Genomic DNA, 24,373 nt, shown 5'->3' on the forward strand with positions numbered 1-24,373 from the left:
CTTCTTTTTAGGGCTTGCAAGGACATGGTCTTTGGTCTACATGGGTCACCTTAGGTTAAAAGAAAGAGGAAATCCAGAGTCCCCCAGGAGTCAAGGTGAGGCACCTGAGTGAGGGCATACCCATACACTGAACACAGAGGGCCCCAAGAAGCCTGAATCCTGATGTCGTCCCTGAAGGCACTGGTAGGAGTAGCCTCGTGTGGCATTCCCAGACTTTCCCTCTCTGGCACCACAGGGAGTGAGGACCTTAGTCTGAGAGAGCTCCCTTACATAAACAGAGAAAGGAACCCCACACCCTGCCAGGAGTCAAGCTTTGGACTTAGGAAACCCTCTGACCTCAGAACTCTGAGGAAACTGCACAGAACCCTGCCCTTCCTGGCATCCCTGGGATACCTGCTCATTGTTGACATGACATGCCCATTTCCTTCTATGAAGTCACAAGTGGGGTTGGGACATGGTCCAAGGGGTATAGCCTAGGGCCAGCAGTGAGATTATTTCCAGGTTTTCCAGAAACCAACTGAATACCCTGAAGACGAAGGGAACCACACACCCCATAACCATATGATTCATCTCATCCTCTGTGCCTCAGAAGACCAAGGACAGGTATGGACGGATGAGGAGAATCCTACTTTTTCCTAGGGGTCTCATGGAGATGCTTGCCCTACTATAAGAAAGTATAGTAGTAGACGGGGTGGACCCAAGGGAGGGTAGACTTTTAGGCCACAACAGAGGCGAAAGCAAGGACTGAGGGATCATCTACCAATAAAAAGAAGTGATAATGAATCCAGCCCTGTTCCTTGTAGCCCTTGAAGAACCAGGGCAGAGCTATCAAGCTGAAGTTCCACCAACATTTATTTATATCAGGTGTGTAGGAAATGAAACCCTTAGTATGAAGGTGCAGATACTATTCCAAGAAAGGGGTGGGGACACCAGGCCCTATGGGGAACCAAAGGAAGCACTCTTAATTCATGTTGAGGACTCCAGAGGCCAGGATAGAACACTTCCCCCTGAGCACTCAGTACTGGGTGATAACTACTGACTGGGGTGATAAGCCGAGGACCTCTTCATTTCTCAGAAATCCCAGGGAGCTTTGTGATGCCAACTAGAGAACAGAGGGAATGGGTCCTATGACTGGCCACTAGTCGGGTGGTGGTCTTGAATGAGAAATAACAGATGCCTCTGTGTAGGAGGCTACCAGCCCCTTCTGTCACCCCAGCGTGCCTGAGGCAGGGGTAGCAGGATGAAGCCTAAAGATCACTTTAATTTCCTTCAATATGTTTCCCAAAGGACAGCTGATTAGGAGAATAGGAACCCTGGGGGTTTTCAGAACAGTGCCCTCAAGAAAACCACAAATGTAGCCTTCCTGATAACCAAGGTGGTATTTCCCTGCTGCGGCTGCACACTCAACCTTCGTCTTCCTGTGTGCCCTTATCACCTGCCCTCCTACTCACACTTCTAATCATTGTCCCCCAGCGCAGTCATCATGCCTCGGGGTCAGAATCATAAGCTCTGCATCCGTGAGAAACGCCACCAGGCCCGATATGAGCCCCAGAGTCAAAAGGGAGTTCAGCCCGCTGCAGGAATGGAAGAGCTTCCCTCTACCTCTTCTCTTTTAGAAGATAATTCACAGAGCTCCTCAGCTACTGGGTCAAATAGCACTTCCCAGGGGTCTTCGGAAGCCCCATCTACTACCAGCACTTTTTCAACTACTTCTGACACAAAATCTGATGAAGAAGATACCAGTCAAGATGAGGAAGATTCGGGTTCCTCCGATGTCTCATCTTCTACCGAGAACACCTACAGTGATACTCTGAACAGCATGACAGGTGTGTTGGAACAGTTCCTTCTGCATAAATATAAAATGAAGCAGCCCATCATGAAGGAAAACATGCTGAAGATTATCCACCCAGGATACCATAACCGATTTGCCGAGATTCTCAAGAGAGCCTCTGAACACATTGAGGCTGTCTTTGCAGTTGACTTGAAGGAAGTCGATTCAACCACCCACTCCTATGACCTTGTCAGCAAACTGAACCTGCCCAACAATGGGAGAGTGTGGGATGGTAGGGGCTTACCTAAGACCGGTCTCCTGATGACAGTTCTGGCTGTGATCTTCGTGAAGGGCAACTGTGCCGCTGAGGAAGATATCTGGAAATTCTTAAATATGATGCGAGTATATGCTGGGAGAAAACACTTCATCTACGGAGAGCCCAGGAAGCTCATCACCAAAGACTTTGTGACGATGAAGTACCTGGAGTACCGCCAGGTTGCCAACAGCGATCCTCCACGTTACGAGTTCCTGTGGGGCCCACGAGCCCATGCTGAAACCAGCAAAATGAAAGTCTTGGAATTTTTGGCAAAAGTCAATGATATGGTCCCCAGTGCCTTCTCATCACAATATGAAGAAGCTTTGCGAGATGAGGAGAGAGCTCGAGCCACAGTTCCAGCCAGGCCTGGCACCACCAGGCATGTTCCACGGCCACGTCCAGCAGCTTCTCCCGCCCCTACTGAAGACCAAGACTTTTAAAAAATCATCCAGATAAGAAAATTTGACATCAAAATAGGGACTTTTGCCGAAATGGGAAGCAATCCCACAATAATACTGCTGGGACAATGGAATGAAAAAATAAAATGAAAAAAATTTCAAAACATGATCAACCTTGATTGTTCTCCATCTTTTCTGTCTTCTGTTTTGTAAAATTAAATAATTTATACCTCGATATGCTTCTTGAAAGATGCAGGAGGTATTAAATCTTAACAAGTTAGACCTCTTACTGTCTTCACTTATTTTTTGAGCATCTGCTCTTTGAAAGGCTCTATGCTAGTTCTGGTGAGGCTAAGATCAAGACCTCCCCTATGCCCATCAACTTTAGAAACAAGGAGCTGCAATCACATAAGCAAGATCTTGAGATAGCCTTTAGGAATGACAGGAAAGTAAAAAGACTATCCAGGAAGAAATCTCTACCTGGAGTAACGTACTGATTTGTTAGGCTTTCCACAACTAAACCCCACAGAATGGGTGGCTGAAATAACGGAAATTTATTTTCTCAGAGTTCTAGAGGCTGCAAGTCCAAGATGAGGGCTGGTTTACCCTGAGGCCTCTCCCCCTGGCTGCCAGGTGGCCACTGTCTTCACTTGGCATTCCTTTTGAGTGCATATATCCCTGGTGCCTCCTTTTGTGTCTCAATTTCTTCTTATAGTCACACTGGGTTATGGCCCATCCTAATGACTTCATTTCAACTCAACCATCGCTTTAAAGACCTTATTTCAGGGTTAGAACAGTGTGGAGATTCCTTAAAAAACTGAAAATAGAACTGCCTTATGATCCAGCAATCCCACTGCTGGGCATACACACTGAGGAAACCAGAAGGGAAAGAGACACGTGTACCCCAATGTTCATCGCAGCACTGTTTATAATAGCCAGGACATGGAAGCAACCTAGATGTCCATCAGCAGATGAATGGATAAGAAAGCTATGGTACATATACACAATGGAGTATTACTCAGCCATTAAAAAGAATACATTTGAATCAGTTCTAATGAGGTGGATGAAACTGGAGCCTATTATACAGAGTGAAGTAAGCCAGAAGGAAAAACACCAATATAGTATACTAACGCATATATATGGAATTTAGAAAGATGGTAACGATAACCCTGTATACGAGACAGCAAAAGAGACACTGACGTATAGAACAGTCTTATGGACTCTGTGGGAGAGGGAGAGGGTGGGAAGATTTGGGAGAATGGCATTGAAACATGTAAAATATCATGTATGAAACGAGATGCCAGTCCAGGTTCAATGCACGATACTGGATGCTTGGGGCTGGTGCACTGGGACGACCCAGAGGGATGGTATGGGGAGGGAGGAGGGAGGAGGGTTCAGGATGGGGAACACATGTATACCTGTGATGGATTCATTTTGATATTTGGCAAAACTAATACAATTATGTAAAGTTTTACAATAAAATAAAATTAATTTTTAAAAAAAGACCTTATTTCAAACTACAGTTGCATTCTGAAGTACTCTGAGTTATGCCTTCAATATGCATTTGTGGAGGGGACACAATTTGGCCCCTAACAGACAGAAATCTAAGGTGTCTCTGCTCTTATCTCAATGTAGGAGATTCCAGTGCACAGACTGGTATTCTACACACATCGTCTCCAGGGAGTTTCTGAGATGTAAGGGTGAACTCCCTTGAGGTGTTTAGGGAAGGACATTCCTCCCTTTACCCCTTTTGAATTCTTGTGGTTAGACTACTAGTAAACTTGACACAAGACAGGGTAACAGGAGAAAAAGAGACAAACTGCAATTCACGCGCACAAGAAGTGTCATAGAAATGGGACCTAAGAAGTGGGCAAAGCAGGCAGCTTCTTTATTTTGTAGACAACAAAACAATTTGTGAGGAATCGACAGGACAAATCAACTTAGGTTTTAGGTACTCAACTAGTAAGGAATCTAAACTGAATCTGTACCCAGGGTAGTAAATGAAAGACTTAACAAGGTGTGTGTATACAGGCTTCTCTGTTTGAACTGCCTATTTCTGGTTAGAAGAGTTTCCCTCTGCCTCCAGATTTGGCACCCTGGATGGGAGAGGCATTTGGGGGAGAATGCATGCATGCATGCATGCTAAGTCACTTCAGCTGTGTCTGACTCTTCGTGACCCCATGGACTGAAGCCCACCAGGCTCCTCTGTCCATGGGATTCCCCAGGCAAGAACACTGGAGTGGGTTGCCATTCCCTTCTCCAGGGGGAGAATGGATACATGTATATGTATGGCTTAGTCCCTTCGCTGTTCACCTTGAACTACCAAAACATTGTTACTCAGCTATACGCCAATAAAAATGTTTTTGGCTTTAAAAAATAAATAAATAAAAGGGGAACACTTTTGCCCAGATCCTTGAGAGCACTTGGTTCTAGCATTCTCTTGGCTTTGGGTTATAGAATCTAGCTGAGAAAGATCTGATAAATATCACCACGCATTCACTCTGCATTCAGTCTCTTTAAAGTCACTGACATGCCAGCCTGGGGGCTAGAATTGAAGTCCAATGTCACATGTGTTTCCACCTCTGTAGGTTGCTTAGCTTTGCCTTACCTCACACTGTCTCACCCTAAATAGGTCTACAGAAACTGGGTGTGGATAGATCTGCATGTTCTACGGAACTGTTTCTGCTGTTGTTTAGTTGCTAAGTCGTGTTTGACTCTTTGCAACCTCATGGATGGTAGCCCACCAGGCTCCTCTGTTCACTGAATTTCCCAGGCAAGAATACTGGAGTGGGTTGCAATTCCCTTCTCCAGGGGATCTTTCCAACTCTGGGATCGAACGTGTGTCTCCTGCATTAACAGGTGGATTCTTTACCACTGAGCCACCAATAAAACACCATCCTTCTGATGTAAAACCTGTAGCATCTTCCATGTAAAGAGATAGCATTCTATTATCCCTGGTGATAAAAGTAGATGCTACATAGAAGATATTCACATAAACAAGTCTACTTCCTATTCATAAGCAGCTGAATTCTCCCGCCATGCTATGCTCTTCTGCTAAGTTTACAAGTCAAGAGCCCTCAGTCTGTCTCTCCAGTCCCTGCCTGCCCCCCTTGAAGACTTTTGACTTGACACACACTTCTGTCTCTCTAATCCCTGCCCATCCACCACTTTGTCCAACATTTCAGAAGGACACCACAGGATCTTGGCACTGAGCTTGTGAGAAGTTGCCAGGCCTAACTGTATCAATGCCCCTACTGAATGCTCATACAATGAAATTATAGTTTAGTATGAAAAACCCCATCGCTTTTATAAATGTGGTGATAACAGTCTTTACACCAGTACAGAGCAAGAGAAAGGAGCTCAGACTTAATCCGTTTTAATCATAGTTATTTCCTAATATAAAAGACTGTGGGACTTTTCACATTCTTTTGGAAGGATTAGTGAAGGCAAACTTGAATAACAAATTGACATTTCTGAGTTCTGGAAGAGCCAAAAGCAATACAAAAGGAAGGCAGACAGATCAAATTTCTGAGCAGAATTATTTTTCTAAGCAGAGTTTAACAGTTAACATTAGGAACAAATGTTAAACAGCTCAGCACAGTTATTTTTCTATACCTAGAACACATTTTGCCAAACAGTAAAATGACAAGTTTGAAAGACACATCTTGATGTTATAGAGACAAAGGAACTTTGTCTATGTGACAAGCATGAAAGAATCTTTTTTTTAAGAAGTGTTTCTTGAATAACAATTTGTATATTCCTTTAGTCATTTTGTTGTCTGAGGTATTCCAAAACTAATGGTATCAATTTTTCCAGTGAAGATACGTTGATTTCTTTTAAATCATTGAATACTGGTGTTAAGAGAGATTTTGAAATCATCTACTTTGGCCTCTTCCTTTTGTCAATGAGGAAAGCAAGATCTACAAAGATTTTCCAAGCCATCCAACAGTAAAAACTCAGGGATCCATAACAGTTCAGGACTAGTACCCTGTTTCTGTGATGATAAACTCAATGATCTTTTCATTTATTGCTGGACTTTCCATGAGAACATTATATTTTATTGCTGTGTAGTTAGTATTAACTTGCTCCTCCACTATAACCCCATTTCAACTTGCTGCAATGTATCTTGAATCAAAATAACATGAACAAATTTGTTCTTGAGGTTTTACTTGTCTTAATGCTCCCACAAAGTCACTGAGCAACGCTGTGAGAATGGGATCCACCCAAGCCCTTTGAAAGCAATTCACATCTAACTCATAGAAATCATAAAAGGAAAAGATCCCTCAGGAACTAGTTCCTTAATGGGATTCTAGATCTTAACACACTCCACATTCACCCTTCACCCTAGATGTAGGGTTTAGTCTAAACCCGGGGTTCTCAACTCTAGCACTGTGAACTCTGAATCAGTCATTAATGTTGAATGCCATCCTGTGCATTACAGGAAGCTTACCAGCAGCCCTGGCTTCTACCCACTGGGTGCTAGTAGCACCCTATCCATGAGTTGTGATAACCAAAAATGTCTTTAAACGTCCCAGATGTCCCTTGACGGGGGCTGGGGGTGTAAAATCACCCCAGATTGAGAACCACTGGTCTAAATCCCTCAGCACCTATATAAACTTTGACACACAAGAGGCACAAAAGCCAAGATGAAACATGGGATAAAAAGGAACTCACTGGTACTTTCAACTATGAACCTTCTTTAGCTCCAAAGCCGTTTTAAATGTTTTGGTGGGAAAAAAAAGGAAACTTGTTTTAATCAACTCTAGGCCTTTCCTCACTCCCACCACACTTCTGCCTTCAAGTGTATTTTTGTTGCCATGAAAACAGAGCTTGCCTGTTTGTAATTATAATATTATTCTGTAGCAAATTTCAGTAAGAGTCAATTGGTGCACTTCCAACTCTTTGCGACCCCATGGACCCTCCAAGTCACTCTCTCCTCTTCTCCCTTCCTTAGCCAGTAGTTTGGACCTGCTCACCACACTTTAAGCATCACCTTGCCTCTGCCCCAACTTTGTGCCACAACAAGGTTCTCATTTGCTCGGTATGTTCACCCAAGACCACAGAACGTTGGTGAGATGGTCAGGACTCAAGCATAGGGATATGATGAAGGAGGGGATGGAAGAGCCAAATCACCCATGTTTAATCACAAAGAGATAGGAGATTTTATTCATAGCTTAGATTACTTCTTTGAATATACCGATGATAGCCATGTTGTCATAATTTGATAGAAATGTTTGATAGATATGATTCTTACCTAATTTCTTCTCTACCTTTCTTCTGCCTTTTCCTAGATTGTGATATAATAAAATGCTCAAATCTGAAGTGTAAAGCTCTGTGAATGCTTACACACTATGTGCTGTGCTGTGCTTAGTCACTCAGTCCAGTTCGACTCTTTATGACCTCATGGACTGTAGCCTGCCAGACTCCTCTCTCTATGGGGAATCTCCAGGCAGAATACTGGAGTGGGTTGCCATGCCCTCCTCAAGGGGATCTTCTCAATCCAGGGATCAAACACAGGTTTCCCACATTGCAGGCAGATTCTTTACCATCTGAGCCACCAGGGAAGCCCATGAATACTGGAGTGGGTAGCCTATCCCTTCTCCAGGAGATCTTCCCTACCCAGGAATTGAACCGGGGTCTCCTGCATGGCAGGAGGATTCTTTACCAGCTGAGCTACCAGGGATGCCCTTACATATGTATACATTCATGTATTAAAAAGCAAAGACATCACTGTGCCAACAAAGGTCTGTATAGTCAAGGCTAAGGTCTTTCCAGGAGCCACATACGGATGTAAGAGTTGGACCATAAAGAAGGCTGAGTGCTGAAGAGCTGATGCTTTTAACCTGTAGTGCTGGAGAAGACTCCTGAGAGTCCCTTGGACAGTAAGGAAATCAAACTGGTCAATCTTAAAGGATATCAACCCTGAATATGCATTGGAAGGACTGATGCTGAAGCTCCAAATCTTTGGCCACCTGATGCAAAGAGTCGATTCATTGGAAAAGACCCTGATGCTGGCAAACACTGGAGGAAGAAGGAGAAGGGGGTGACAAAGGATGAGATGGTTGGATGGCATCACTGATTCAATGGACATGAACTTCAGCAGACTCTGGGAGATGGTGAGGGACAGGGAGGCCTGGCGTGCTGCAGTCTATGGGGTTGCATAGAGTAGGACAAGACTTGGCAACTAAACAATATTCATGTCACTGCCTCCCAGATCAAGATATAAAACATTTCCATTACCCTAGCAGGTTTCTTTACCTTCACACAGTTAAAACCCACACGCCACCTCCCAAGGCAAGCAATATTCTGATTTCTGTTAATGCAAATTGGCTGTTTCTTTTAGAATTAAGTTGTACAATATGTACTCTTTGTAGCTTTTCCCTCACATAACATATTTCTTAAGTTCATGCATATAGTTTTATGTGTCAGTTTTCTTGTTGTTGCTGTTGCTATGTAGTATTCCATCATGGAGATAAACCGCAGACCTTGTTAATGGATATTTGTGGAGTTTAAAAATATTTTGGGACCCTTACAATAATGCTGCAAAGAAAATGCATAAAAGCCTTGTCTGGATGTATACATGTGGTTCCTTTGGGTGTAAAACTAGAAGTCAAATTCTAATATTAACAAAAAGAAAATGTCAGTTATTAAACTGAAGTTTTTATATCAGGGTGAAGACTACCACACAACTGCACTCATCTCACATGCTAGTAAAGTAATGCTCAAAATTCTCCAAGACAGGCTTCAGCAATACGTGAACCGTGAACTTCCAGATGTTCAAGCTGGTTTTAGAAAAGGCAGAGGAACCAGAGATCAAATTGCCAACATCTGCTGGATCATCGAAAAAGCAAGAGAGTTCCAGAAAAGCATCTATTTCTGTTTTATTGACTATGCCAAAGCCTTTGACTGTGTGGATCACAATAAACTGTGGATAATTCTGAAAGAGATGGGAATACCAGACCACCTGACCTGCCTCTTGAGAAACCTATATGCAGGTCAGGAAGCAACAGTTAGAACTGGACATGGAACAACAGACTGGTTCCAAATAGGAAAAGGAGTACATCAAGGCTGTATATTGTCACCCTGCTTATTTAACTTATATGCAGAGTACATCATGAGAAACGCTGGGCTGGAAGAAGCACAAGCTGGAATCAAGATTGCCAGGAGAAATATCAATAACCTCAGATATGTAGATGACACCACCCTTATGGGAGAAAGTGAAGAGGAACTAAAAAGCCTCTTGATGAAAGTGAAAGAGCAGAGTGAAAAAGTTGGCTTAAAGCTCAACATTCAGAAAACGAAGATCATGGCATCTGGTCCCATCACTTCATGGGAAATGGATGTGGAAACAGTGGAAACAGTGTCAGACTTTATTTTGGGGGGCTCCAAAATCACTGCAGATGGTGACTGCAGCCATGAAATTAAAAGACGCTTACTCCTTGGAAGGAAAGTTATGTCTAACCTACATAGCATATTCAAAAGCAGAGACATTACTTTGCCAACAAAGGTCCGTCTAGTCAAGGCTATGGTTTTTCCTGTGGTCATGTATGGATGTGGGAGTTGGACTGTGAAGAAGGCTGAGCGCCGAAGAATTGATGCTTTTGAACCGTGGTGTTGGAGAAGACTCTTGAGAGTCCCTTGGACTGCAAGGAGATCCAACCAGTGCATTCTGAAGGAGATCAGCCCTGGGATTTCTTTGGAAGGAATGATGCTAAAGCTGAAACTCCAGTACTTTGGCCTCCTCATGTGAAGAGTTGACTCATTGGAAAAGACCCTGATGCTGGGAGGGATTGGGGGCAGGAGGAGAAGGGGATGACAGAGGATGAGATGGCTGGATGGCATCACTGACTCGATGGACATGAGTTTGGGTCAACTCCGGGAGTTGGTGATGGACAGGGATGCCTGGCGTGCTGCGATTCATGGGGTCGCAAAGAGTTGGACACGACTGAGTGACTGAACTGAACTGAAGCATTTAATAAATGTTCTTCTTGATAGGAGTAAAAATGGAAGAAATCTTAATTCAAATACTTTTTATCTGCAAATAGTTCAGTGATATACCATTGGTTGAATTCTCTTTGGCTCAACACCTCCAATTCAAGTGAAGATTTTAAATTCTGACTCAATAATATAGCACTATAATTCACCAAGTTGTCTAACCAACACTAAAAACCATTTAAATAGTTTGTGGTTTTCTACTCTGCCTAAGGGAAATTAGAACACTAGCATGAGTCTTCCCAAGATTAGCAAAACACAAGCAATTTGAATTCAGGATCCTGTGATATTATAAATGACGTGACTTTCGAATGGAGACACGGTCATGAGGAAGAGGGCAGAGAGGGGATCTCAACTGTAAAAGTCATTTAAAATGAGATTTGTTAATAGCCATGGGATTTGCATCAGTGTTACTCTGCCTCTACTTTGACATCATCAAATGGTCTCCACAGGCCTGCTCACAGCTTCATGAGTTGATTGTGACAACAATCTACGTCCATGAAAGGAATAGGCAAGTAGGGAGTACATATTTTTATAAGTGGACATAAAGAGAACAATGAGCAAGCAAGTCCCCTTTCTATGTTTGAAATGTATATGAAACTGGTCATTTGGAGCCAATTCAAGGGATTTAACATCAATCTTTGATAGCCATTTAACTGAAATTGTTATGAACCAGTAAGTTCTGTAAACGGGATGATTGACAGAGTACCTGAATGGCAGATCCCCACACCAGTCCCTCAAGTTGTACAATACCATGGCCCATAATCTTGTAAACAGTCTAAGCAGGTGATAAGAGTGAGGGAGGGGAGGCTTAATTCAATGAATAGCAAATATACTAGAAAATACTCAAAAAAGACATCCAAGGGCTACCCTGATCACCGAGAATAAAAGGTAGGACAACAAATTCTATTTTAATACTCAACTCCACTCTTTACTCCACATTTTTAAAGATGAACAAATAAAATGAAAAAATGTGACACTGAGCCTAAGTCATCCACTCCCTTTTTCATAGTGAACTTTTTTTGACAGGGAAATCATGTGAACTTCCCTACACTAAATGCATTCACTGTTTTACTCAATTTTTTGTTAAAGAGGAGAAAGAATCCAGTTAAAATTTCTACAGTAGTATGTTTATTATCGCAGGTAGTATACAGGGCTACTTTAAACCTATTGAGGGCATTTCAGTACATTAGAGATAATTTACTTTCCAATGATGACAGGCCAGGTTCAATTTCATGGTAGACTTGGCTAGCAAGGAAGAATGGACTAGCATTCATCTGGGGTCTCCATATAGCTCTTGGCTTAATTTCAGCAATATACAGTATGAACTATGAGGGTCCATTAATTAAAATCCAAAAGACCAAATGGAAGATGGATGTTTGTTCGACAAAACTACTATTTTTTCCATCTGTTTCAACACTGTGTGAATAAGGATTTTCTCCATCAAATGAAGAAAAGCCAACATTTCAGAAATGTCTGTATTTCCAAATATTACGCTGAAATTCAAACATTTCTAATAAAATTTGACAGTGTTTATACATGTTTTTAATCTAATCATTTACATATTTTTTCTTCTAAAATGATTAATCTGTTAATGTATGTGACTTTGGCAAATACCAGAATTGTGTTTGTCACTATGGTCTTAACAGTTATGACTTTTTTTCCTACAATACTTCACTACTAGATTTCTGTTCCTCACCTTTTCACCCACCATTCCTTCTTTGCTGTATTATTCCTTCTATTTCTCTTTCCCTTACTCTCTTTTTCTCCATTATGTGCGATAGGAATATAGAATTATCATATACTTTTATTTATAGAATATCTTCACTTTAAATGGAAATGACGATAACACGAACTTCATTTGGTTTCCTGTGACAATAAGTTAATATAAGATTGGGATTGACATATACATACTTCTATCTGTGTGTGTATATGTCTGTGTGTATGTATCAGTTCAGTTGCTCAGTCATGTCGGACTCTTTGAGACCGCATGGACTGCAGCATGCCAGGCTTCCCTGTCCATCACCAACTCCTGGAGCTTACTCAAACTCATGTCCATTGTGTCAATGATGCCATCCAACCATCTCATACTCTTTCGACCCTTCTCCTCTTACCTTCAATCTTTCCTAGCATCAGGGTCTTTTCCAATGAGTTAGTTCTTCACATCAGGTGGCCAAAGTATTGGAGTTTCAGCTTCAGCATCAGTCCTTGCAATGAATATTCAGGATTGATTTCCTTTAGGATTGACTGGTTGGATCTCCTTGCAGTCCAAGGGACTCTCAAGAGTCTTCTCCAACACCACGGTTCAAGAGTATCAGTTCATCAGTGCTCAGCTTTCTTTATAGTCCAACTCTCACATTCATGCATGACTACTGGAAAAACCATACCTTTGACTAGACAGACCTTTGTGGGCAAGTAATGTCTCTGCTTTTTAATATGCTGTCTGGGTTAGTCATAACTTTTCTTCCAAGGAGTAAGCGTCTTTTAATTTCATGGCTGCAGTCACCATCTGCAGTGATTTTGGAGACCCCAAAAATAAAGTCTCTCACTGTTTCCATTGTTTCCCTATCTGTTTGCCATGAAGTGATGAGACGAGATCCCATGATCTTAGTTTTCTGAATGTTGAGCTTTAAGCCAACTTTTTCACTCTCATCAAGAAGCTCTTTAGTTCTTCTTCACTTTTTGCCATAAGGGTGGTGTCATCTGCATCTCTGAGGTTATTGATATTTCTCCTGGCAATCTTGATTCCAGCTCTTGCTTCACCCAGCCCAGCGTTTCTCATGATGTACTCTGCATATGAGTTAAATAAGCAGGGTGACAATATACAGCTTTGATGTACTCCTTTCCCCATTTGGAACCAGTCTGTTGTTCCATGTCCAATTCTAACTGTTGTTTCTTGACTTGCATACAGATATCTCAGGAGGCAAGTCAGGTGGTCTGGCATTCCCATCTCTTTAAGAATTTTCCACAGTTTGTTGTGATCCACACAGTCAAAGGCTTTGGCATAGTCAATAAAGCCGAAGTAGATATGCACAGTACATTATGTGAAATATCAGGCTGGGTGAATCACAAGCTGGAATCAACATTGCAGGGAGAAATATCAATAAGCTCAGATATTCAGATGACACCACCCTTATGGCAAAAAGTGAAGAAGAACTAAAGAGCCTCTTGATGAAAGTGAAAGAGGAGAGTGAAAAAGCTGACTTAAAACTCAACATCCTAAAATGATGATCATGGCATCTGGTCCCATCACTTTATGGCAAATAGATGGGGAAAAAGTGGAAACAGTGACAGGTTTTATTTTCTTGGGTTCCAAAATCACTGTGGGCAATGACTGCAGCCACAACATTAAAAGACACTTGATCCTTGGAAGAAAAGCTATGACAAACCTAGACAGCATATTAAAAAGCAGAGATATCTGCCAACAAAGGTCTGTATAGTCAAGGCTATGGTTTTTCTAGTAGTCATGTATAGGTGTGAGAGTTGGACCATAAAGAAGGCTGAGTGCCAAAGAACTGATGCTTTTGAACTGTGGTGCTGGAGAAGACTCTTGAGAGTCCCTTGGACTGCAAGAAGATCAAACCAGTCCTACCTGAAGGAAATCAATGCTGAATATTCATTGGAAGGACTGATGTTGAAGCTGAATCTCCAATACTCTGGCCACCTGATGCTAAAAGCCAACTCACTGGAAAAGATCCTGATGCTGGGAAAGACTGAAGGTGGGAGGAGAAGGGGATGACAGAGGATGAGATGGTTGGATGGCATCACCGATTGAATGGACATAAGTTTGAGCAAACTCCAGGAAATAGTGAAGGATAACTTAGCAGCGGAACAACAACAACAACCATATAGCACTGGGAACTCCACTCAATACTCTGTAATGACCTGCATGGGAAAAGAATCTGAAAAAGAATAGATATGTGTGTATGATTCACTATGCTGTATACCTGAAACTAACACAATGTCGTAAATCACCTATATTATGACAAAAATTAAATAAAAATATAAAATTTAAAAAACAACTGGGGAGAAGTAAGTGAAAGTAGGTAATATGCTTAGAACATTGCTGGGTATATAAGTTAGCAAACATCATCTTTACTTTTGGTAGCTACTGAATTTTATAATCCTTGTTCTTAATTTCCAAGCAGACAAGTGAAATGTCTAGCATTTCTCTTTAAAAAGCTATCTTTTTATTTGTTGTTCAGTGTCCTCTCCATGCTTTGAGGAATTCCCAGAATCTCCAACTTTTTAGAGCAGTGGCTCTTTATCTTTTGGGGATAACAAGAGATGCTCTAGCCTTCACCCAAGAACACTGCCCATATACATAACATTCTGCACACTATTAGGGGGCTCACTGATATCTTAATTCATCTATTGGCTGATTATTGGCCCATTAACCTTATTTGAGAACCTCTGCCCCAAAGAGAAGTTTAGTACTACATTACACAAATGAAAAATAAAGCATGTGCTTATGGGTAATGCTACCCACTCCAGTATTCTGCATTCCATGGACTCTATGGTCCATGGGGTTACAAAGAGTAGGACACAACTGAGCAACTTTCACTTTCACTTCACTTTATGACAATACCAAAGCAAGGTGGTGGGGAGAAAGAGAGGTGGGGAGGTGCTCTTTGAAAATATTTGATTGCTGCTATTTCCAGAGTAACTAAACACAATATTGAAAATGTCACTCAGGTTTGTCTGTAAGATGGTATGGGAGAACCTGAATGAACTTTTTGGCCGACCCAATATCACCTTTGGGGAAAATGAAAAACTTCATGGGAAGTTTCTGCACTTATTTGAGCATTTGGCATTATTTTATTTTGTATTACGTTGGAGGGATTCATCTTTCTAGATGTCACGACCATGACCCACCCATGCCTTGCCTCAGGACTCAAAACAGTGTTGTCAAGCGGAGAGAGCAGAGATTTTGGAAGTCTACCTCCTGGAGTTTGTGTTCTGGTTCTCCTCTCTCATTTCCTTGCCTTGGGTATGACATTATATTTCTCGGAAGCCTTGTCTCTCAAAGTTCCAAGAAGGTACTATCACCTACTACACAGGCTACTGGAGAGAATATCAGATTGGTGTGTTTAATGCTTGTAGATTACCTTTCCTTGTGTTTTTAAAAAAGTTTGCTGAATGAACAAGTGACAGTGAAGCCTGTTGCCCCTGTTGTTTTAAGAGCAATTTTAGGGCTGTCACACCATGATTTTCATGCCTTACGCATCCTATCTGGGTGGTAGAGTTTGCTTCTGCTGCTTTTACTGTAAAATTTGAACTTAGAAACATCACTGTGGAGTAGTGTTCCTGTTCTGAGAACGGGACATCCTTAAACCACGCAGAGAAACTGTTCATATGTCTATTTTCTTTGACTTTATAAGGGAAGGTATAGAGAAAAAAATGAGGACACAAGAAGGATATGGTAAAAATGGGTATCTGTCTTCTTTTATATGCTTTATAATAGAGAACAGTACAATTGGTATTAATCCTCCAAACTTTAAAATTCTCATTTTAAAGACAAATTCTCATTCTTTTACCCTTACTCATGTTTCTCCACTTGCTTTCATAGTCTAATAGGTGAAAAAAGAAAATATCACATCTGGCAATGGTTTTTCATGGCCACATTCTGTTTGTGGTATAAACTTCTTCACACCATTTGATAAATCGAGACACAAATTGTGATAAATTTCCATCCACAAATTCCATCTGCTTATGCCATGTTATAATTAATCTATTGTAAGCAAGGCAGTTTTTCTTAACTTACCAAAGAATGCCCACTGAGAGGAAAAATTAGTACTTCTTTAATTCATTCCCATCTACACTTTATGCCAAAAGGGCACTTTTTTCCTGTACTCTTATGTATTTCTACAAAATTCAGTGATCAAATATCCATGTATAAAACCTAAACACTGAGATGGATACCTCCAAGGACAATTGTCCAAATAACTTTTGAACTTCCATTCTACCAGACACTGGGTAAATGTAAACTGTTGGAGGCAGGTATTTGGGAAGCTTATGATTTTCTTCTGGGGGACAGAGGCATACATGAAGAGGGTGAATGATGCCAACAGGCTAGCATTTGGAACATCAGCCCTCAAATCTGTGGATCAGGATTTCTTCCTGCATTTTTCTCTTAACCTTGATGGTTACTGTACTTCTCTTCCTATTTCACCATCCTTCCTTTGATAAAAGCAGACTACCCTTGCTTTTAAAAATGTCCATATCAGCACCCATCATTTAAAAAGTGGACACTGAATTTCTAAATACATGGGGTTTTTAAAGTATCTTTGATACTAATTTCTCATTCAAATGCTTTCTTCTCTGCAATTGCCCTCCATGGTTTTTCAGTCTTTTAACTTTACTGAGGCTTTCTACAGCTAAGTCAAAGATCTCTCTTGGTAACTGTCACACTACACTTGAAAATAGGTGGGTTATTTTCAAACATCTTCTGATATTGATTTCTAACATAATTCCATGGTGATATGAGAACAGACTCCATATGATTTCAATATCTTTAGACCACGAAAATTTTGCACCTTGTTTTATGTCCCTGGATATGTTCCAGTGTCTCCTGGTTTATAGTCTATGGGAACTTGAATAGAATTTGTATCCTGCTCTTGTGTGAAAACTGTATAAATCTTAATTATGTTGAACTGTTTCATGGTGCTTTTCAGGTCTACTATAGCCTTCTACTTTTCTATTCATTCTATTAATTTTTGTGAGTTTGATATTGAAACTCCAACTAAAAATCTTTATCTACTTAAAAAAATAATTGTAACATAGTGGAACTTTATGTAGCTTTGTTCTGTATTTTCCAAGTCTCCTGTAAGTGTGTTATCATACTTTCATAAAGCAAAAAGAGAAAAATTTTTTCATATCAGAATCACTCTAAAAGAGACAAATAAGTTCTGCTCTTTCTTCTGTTGTCCCTAATTTTATTTTCCTGTGGTGGAAGGATAGCCATTAAGTGATTTTTGAGATGAATTTACATAGACATGTAATTCAGATGAAATACCAACCATTTCCACCAATAAACACTTATTACACACCTACTATATACATTAACTTAGGCACTGAGAACATAAATATGGGTTGGGTATAATTGGTGCCATTTACCCAGGAATTGTTTATTAGGACAAAAATATGCCTAAATAAGTAATTATATGGGTATACAAGTATATGCCCAGGAGTTTGCTGGCACAGGGGATGACATGATGAATTGTGCCTAGAAGGTGGGGGTATCAGAGATATTTTATAACATCACAAAGGAATGATGTATAAATGAATCTAAAAGGTGAAGGATTCCAATAATAGCAGATGAGATTACTGGAACCACCCCTCCACCAAAGGAAAATGACAAGGTATTTTTATTTATTTATTTTAATTGAAGGCTAATTACTTTACAATAATTGTAATGGTTTTTGCCATACATTGTAGTGGTTTTTGCCATACATTGACAAGAATCAGCCATAGGTGTACATGTGTTCCCCATCCTGAAGCTCCCTCACACCTCTCTCCTGATTCCATCCCTCTAGGTCATCCCAGTGCACCAGCCCCGAGCACCCTGTCTCATGCATCGAACCTGGACTGGCGATCTGATTAACATATGATAATATACATGTTTCAATGCTATTCTCTCAGAGCATCCCACCCTCGCCTTCTCCCACAGAGTCCAAAAGACTGTTCTGTACATCTGTGTCTTTTTAATGGTCTCGCATACAGGGTTATCATCTTTCTAAATTCCATATATATGCATTAATATACTATATTGGTGTTTTACTTTCTGACTTACTTCACTCTGTATAATAGGCTCCAGTTTCATCCACATCATTAGAACTGATTCAAATGTATTCTTTTTAATGGCTGAGTAATATTCCATTGTGTATATGTACCACCGCTTTCTTATCCATTCATCTACCAATAGACATCTAGGTTGCTTCCATGTCCAAACAGTTCATCCAGTAAACAGTGCTGTGATGAACATTGGGGTACATGTGTCTCTTTCAATTCTGGTTTCCTTGGTGTGTATGCCCAGCAGTGGGATTGCTGGGTCATATGGCAGTTCTAGTTTCAGTTTTTTAAGGAATCTCCACACTGTTCTCCATAGTGGCTGTACTAGTTTGAATTCACACCAACAGTGTAAGAGGGTGCCCTTTTCTCTATACCGTCTCCAGCATTTATTGCTTGTAGATTTTTGGATAGCAGCCATCCTGATCGGCGTGAGATGGTACCTCATTGTGGTTTTGATTTGCATTTCTCTGATAATGAGTGATGTTGAGCATCTTTTCATGTGTTTGTTAGCCATCTGTATGTCTTTTTCACAGCAAAGTAATTTAGAATGGACCAGTGAGCTCCCATAGGTGGGGCAGGGGGAGTAGCCCACATACCATGCAGGCAATACTGGGGGGCATTGCCCACGAAGACTTTTATTAAAAGAATAAAACCAAGTAAACAATGGTTCTGTTTTGATTACCATCTCCATACTCCAGTATTCTAAAATAATGTCAGTAATTAAATACTTTTCCTCTGCAAAACAAAATTGTGTTGGTTTAAGTTTGAAAAGTTGGTTGTCATATATGTCAGGTTTTAATATTTTACATATTATTCACAAGGTACAAAGTTTCAGTGTACATATATACAAATGCACACACATATGTGTGTATGCGTATATATATATATATATATAAATATATATAAAATTCATACGGCCACAGTCTTAGTACTTATCTTTAACAATTCATTGTCTTCTATGAGGGAGTTCATTAAGAAAAGACCCTGTTCAACAATTGTCACCAACACAGGCTGCCATGGCTACCACTGCTCCCTTCCCCAGAGCATCCTTAATGGTTTGCAAGGCCTTGAGATCACTTCCTGCACAGCCTGCAGTCCCCGAGGGAATGTACTAATACGCACCCCACATTCAAACAGTTGATTCTAAATACACGGTGATACCACAAAAATTGTCAAGGTAATGCACACGATGTGCTTTTATTTACATCTAAATCAGTGAAACAAAGTATTCACTGCAAGGTACAAACTTTTTTTAGCTTGCAAAGAACAAAATCGTGTTATATTTGAACACAAAGTATCTTGCTGAATTTGAAAACTAGGTTTTAAATGAAAGTCATTCTTAATTGTCAGTTATTTTGAGACTATGGAACAAAGAAAATAAACTTATGTTAACTGGGGCTGCTTAAGCTGTATCTTTTTCAGATTTTTTTTTTTTATTTCCTTTACATTTTTACAGTCATAAATAGATAGAATAGACAAGGTTTGGAGGAGACACACTCTCCCTGCCATGTGACCCATCAGAGTTGACTTAGAGAGTTGAGGCTGGCAGGGAGTTTGGAGGCCTCTTGAGGGGAATTACAAATGCCCCATTTCTCCAACCAAAACATCTGAATTGCTCCCCATCCTCCGCTAGAGGTGTCAGGATGGGGCTCTGTGATGTCAAGGCCCACCCAGGGCCACCACTGGCTGGGGAAGAGACTTGCTGATCTCATAAAGCATGAGGGTGTGTAGTGATTTTGGAGCCCAGAAAAATAAAGTCTGACACTGTTTCCACTGTTTGCCCATCTATTTCCCATGAAGTGATGGGACCAGATGCCATGATCTTCGTTTTCTGAATGTTGAGCTTTAAGCCTACTTTTTCACTATCCACTTTCACTTTCGTCAAGAGGCTTTTTAATTCCTCTTCACTTTATTTATTTTTTTTTTCTTTTTTGAACACAGACTGTGGGATCTTAGGTCCACAAACCCTGGCCCACAGTTGTGAAAGTACCAAGTTCCAATCACTAGACTGCCAGGGATTTCTTTTTTTTTTTTTTTAATACCTAATGCAATGTAAATACTATGCAAATATCTGCAACTATTGATACAATGTAAATGCTATATAAATAGTTGCCAGTGTGTGGCAAATTCAAGTTAGTTTTTTTGGAATTTTCTGGAAGTTTCAAAAAAAAATATTTTCTATCCGTGGTTGGTTGAATCTGCAGATGAAAACCACATCCAGCTGTCTAATCCATAATTTTGCTGGATGAGAAGTTCAAATTCCAAGACATGTATTTTGGATTACTTCCCCATAAGGGTATTAATCACATGGTTATTTGTCCACATTTTAGTAGTTTTCAATTTCCTGCATTTAAGCTGGAGAGTCATGCCTTGTAATTTAGACCCCTGAGCTTAGTGATTCCTTTAGGGATGCTCAACACTGCACCAGCATTGAATGAGGTTTCTCCACCTCTTGAATGCTGTGCGTGTCTACTGACCCACCAACGTCGGAAGGGTCCACTGACACTCTGGGTGGATGTCTGACTCTACTTATTTTTTTTTTTTTAATCAGAAATGTGTTCAAAGACATATACAGAATATTAATGAAATAAAATACTTAGTACAAGAATGAAAAAGCAGGATACAAAACTATATATGATAGGGATAATTTGTTTTTCAAAGTTAATACATGAATGGATATCCATATATATGAAAAAAAGATTGAGAAAGAATACACCAGAATATTAATAGTGATAATCCTTAGGAGTAGTAAGATTATGGATAACTCATTATTTTTCCATTACTAGCGTGTGTTATTTTTTTTTTAATGAGGAAAAATATTATGATCCCTGGAAGGGCTACTAGTAAAGAATTGCTTCCTGGGATTTCCTTTAAAGTGGCTAAGACTGTAAGCTCCCAATGCAGGCCCATCTTTTATCCCTGGTCAGGGAACTAGATCCCACATGCCACAACTAAGACCTAGCACAGCCAAATAAATAACTATTTTTAAAAAAAGAATTGCTTCCTGAAGGAAATCTTTGACTCAGCTTGAAGCTTAATATAACACTATCAAGTAGCCAATTAAATGAAATCAATTTATAAGTGAAAATATGTACCATGAGGTACTTTAGTTATTTTCAGTATTCATCCCACTTGCATAATATCTAAGACAGAACTATGTCATACCATATTCTTTTTTTTTTTTCTGAAAAATTTCACAATATAATGTTGATAGTTTACCATGAAGAAATTAAGAAAAGAGAATAGTTTCTAATGTTTATCCATGTATTGACTGTTCGTAGTGCTCTTTACTCCTTCCTGTATTTCCAAGTTTTGTTTTGATATTATCATCATTCATAAAGGACTTTATCTTTTTTTATAGCTCGTGCATGCTTCCTTAGCTTTCATTTCTCTGAAGGTGTTTTCACCCCCATTTCAAAAGATACTTTCAATGAATATCTATTACAGAATTGACAGCTTTAATTTTTCAGCACTTTATTTTTTTTTATTTGATAAATTTAACGCCTTTTATTGCCATACCTCATTTTACTGTGCTTTGCTTTAGTGAACTTTATAGATACATGTTTTTTTTTTTCCTTGTTAATTTTCTGTTTAGTTGATCTATCCATAAGTGTGAGTGGGGTATTAAAGTCTCCCACTATTATTGTGTTATTGTTAATTTCTCCTTTCATACTTGTTAGGATTTGTCTTACATACTGCGGTGCTCCCATGTTGGGTGGATATATATTTATAATTGTTATATCTTCTTCTTGGATTGATCCTTTGATCATTATGTAGTGACCATCTTTGTCTCTTTTCACAGCCTTTGTTTTAAAGTCTAATTTATCTGATACGAGTATTGTGACTCCTGCTTTCTTTTGGTCGCAATTTGCATGGAAAATCTTTTTCCAGCCCTTCACTTTCAGTCTGTATGTGTCCCCTGTTTTGAGGTGGGTCTCTTGTAGACAACATATGTAGGGGTCTTGTTTTTGTATCCATTCAGCCAGTCTTTGTCTTTTGGTTGGGGCATTCAACCCATTTACGTTTAAGGTAATTACTAATAAGTATGATCCCGTTGCCATTTACTTTATTGTTTTGGGTTCGAGTTTATACACCATTTTTGTGTTTCCTGTCTAGAGAATATCCTTTAGTATTTGTTGGAGAGCTGGTTTGGTGGTGCTGAATTCTCTCAGCTTTTGCTTGTCTGAAAAGCTTTTGATTTCTCCTTCATACTTGAATGAGATCCTTGCTGGGTACAATAATCTGGGCTGTAGGTTGTTTTCTTTCATCATTTTAAGTATGTCTTGCCATTCCCTCCTGGCTTGAAGAGTTTCTATTGAAAGATCAGCTGTTATCCTTACGGGAATTCCCTTGTGTGTTATTTGTTGTTTTTCCCTTGCTGCTTTTAATATTTGTTCTTTGTGTTTGATCTTTGTTAATTTGATTAATATGTGTCTTGGGGTGTTTCTCCTTGGGTTTATCCTGTTTGGGACTCTTCCTCTTCACTTTAATGGTCCACAAAGGTGTCCATGTCCTCTTCCCTAGAAACTATGAGTGTGTTACTTTGTATGCAGTGAGGGTGGAGGAGAGGAGAAGGAGGAGAGGCAGAGAAAGAGATACAATGATAGAAGCATAAGGGAGAGACATTGATCAAGTTGAAGATGCTTTGCTGCTGGCATTCAAGATGCAGGAAGGGATCTTGAGTGAAGAAATACAGGTGACCACTAGAAGCTACAAAAGGCAATGAAAGAAATTCTCCCCCAGCACCTTCAGGAGGAAGGCAGGAAAGCTGAACCATTTTGGACTTTTTTCATTGCTTTAAGCCACTAAGCTGTGGTAATCTGGTACAGCATCAATAGAAAACTAATACAGGAAACAAACAGGAAAGTGAAGAATTCGATTTTATTGAATTCTTTACTTGTGGCATGACTTCTTGGAATTCATAGCAAAGCTGGAATGAAAGGTCACGGTGATGTCAAGGGGGTGAAAGGGGTTATCACTAGGAGCAAGAACCAGAAAAAAATGTGGTTTTAAAAAATATCAAAAATAAAAATAAAAAAAAATAAAAAATATCAAATCTCCTTTAGTTTGTAAACCTAAGAGTTTTCAGTGATGTAAAGTATAAACAATGCATTTTTCACTTTCTGACAAATGTAAGGAGTAAGAGTGATATATAAGTATGAAATATCCTTCCTGTCATCATGGAAATGTACCCAAACACCTAGGACAGTGATATCGTAACTGGACCCCTGTGATGTGCAAATCCATTGAAAATAATACTCTCAAGATGGCCACGCTGCTATTTGTAGGTCTAAATCTGATAGATTTGTTATGGATATTGAACAAGAAAGGAAACCATCAAATTCCTTTTAGTGAGCTGAGGGGATTTCCCAGAGCCTTTCTAGTGTATTATATGACATTCATTTGTTGTTGTTAAAATCTCCCAATATTTCATAACTCTTGTGAAATTCAAAGAGAATGTCACCATTTGCTTTTGTGGGTTTAAAATAGTTTCTATCTAGAACTCCATGTGTACATGGCATTGAGGATGAACTTTTGGATACTTAGTAACATTCCAGTAAGCTTGCTCAGTGTTATCCAGTGTTCCTGGAAATTTGATTTTTTATGTATTAAACAACAATCCATTCTTCTGAATATCAAGACATGGAGTTGCTGTATGAAGCAACAGTTAGAACCAGACATTGAAACCCAGACTGGTTCCAAATCGGGAAAGGAGTACATCAAGGCTGCATATTGTCACCCTGCCTATCTAACGTGAATGCAGAGTACATCATGTGAAATACCATGCTGGATGAAGCACAAGCTGGCATCAACACTGTGGGGAGAAGCATCAATAACCTCTGATATGCAGATGACACCACCCTTATGGCAGAAAGTGAAGAACTAAAGAGCCTCTTGATGAAAGTGAAAGAGGAGAGTGAAAAAGAAGGCTTAAAACTCAAAATTCAGAAAAGGAAGATCATGGCAATCCGGTCCCATCACTTCATAGCAAATAGATGGGGAAACGATGGAAACAGTGACTGACTTTACTTTCTTGGGCTCTAAAATCACTGAGGACAGTGACTTCAGCCATGAAATTAAAAGACGTTTGCTCCTTGGAAGAAA

General features: G+C 39.9%; 1 protein-coding gene across 1 annotated transcript; it reads left to right on the forward strand.

Annotated features, from left to right (window-relative positions):
* Nucleotides 1–1,476: 1,476 nt before the first annotated feature.
* Nucleotides 1,477–2,654, forward strand: LOC147339785 (melanoma-associated antigen B5-like). Its single transcript, XM_086386717.1, has one exon. It carries the CDS (start codon nucleotides 1,484–1,486, stop codon nucleotides 2,525–2,527), a length of 1,044 nt encoding a protein of 347 aa, XP_086242843.1. The 5' UTR covers nucleotides 1,477–1,483; the 3' UTR covers nucleotides 2,528–2,654.
* Nucleotides 2,655–24,373: the final 21,719 nt, after the last annotated feature.

Source organism: Bos grunniens, chromosome X, assembly GCF_055505025.1.
Source record: "Bos grunniens cultivar Pamir isolate PY7600 chromosome X, Bosgru_T2T1.0, whole genome shotgun sequence".
NCBI lineage: Eukaryota > Metazoa > Chordata > Mammalia > Artiodactyla > Bovidae > Bos > Bos grunniens.

Bases quoted from the DNA above. Each gene is read 5' to 3' on its own strand.
- LOC147339785 (XM_086386717.1), top strand. From the start codon at position 1,484: ATGCCTCGGGGTCAGAATCATAAGCTCTGCATCCGTGAGAAACGCCAC.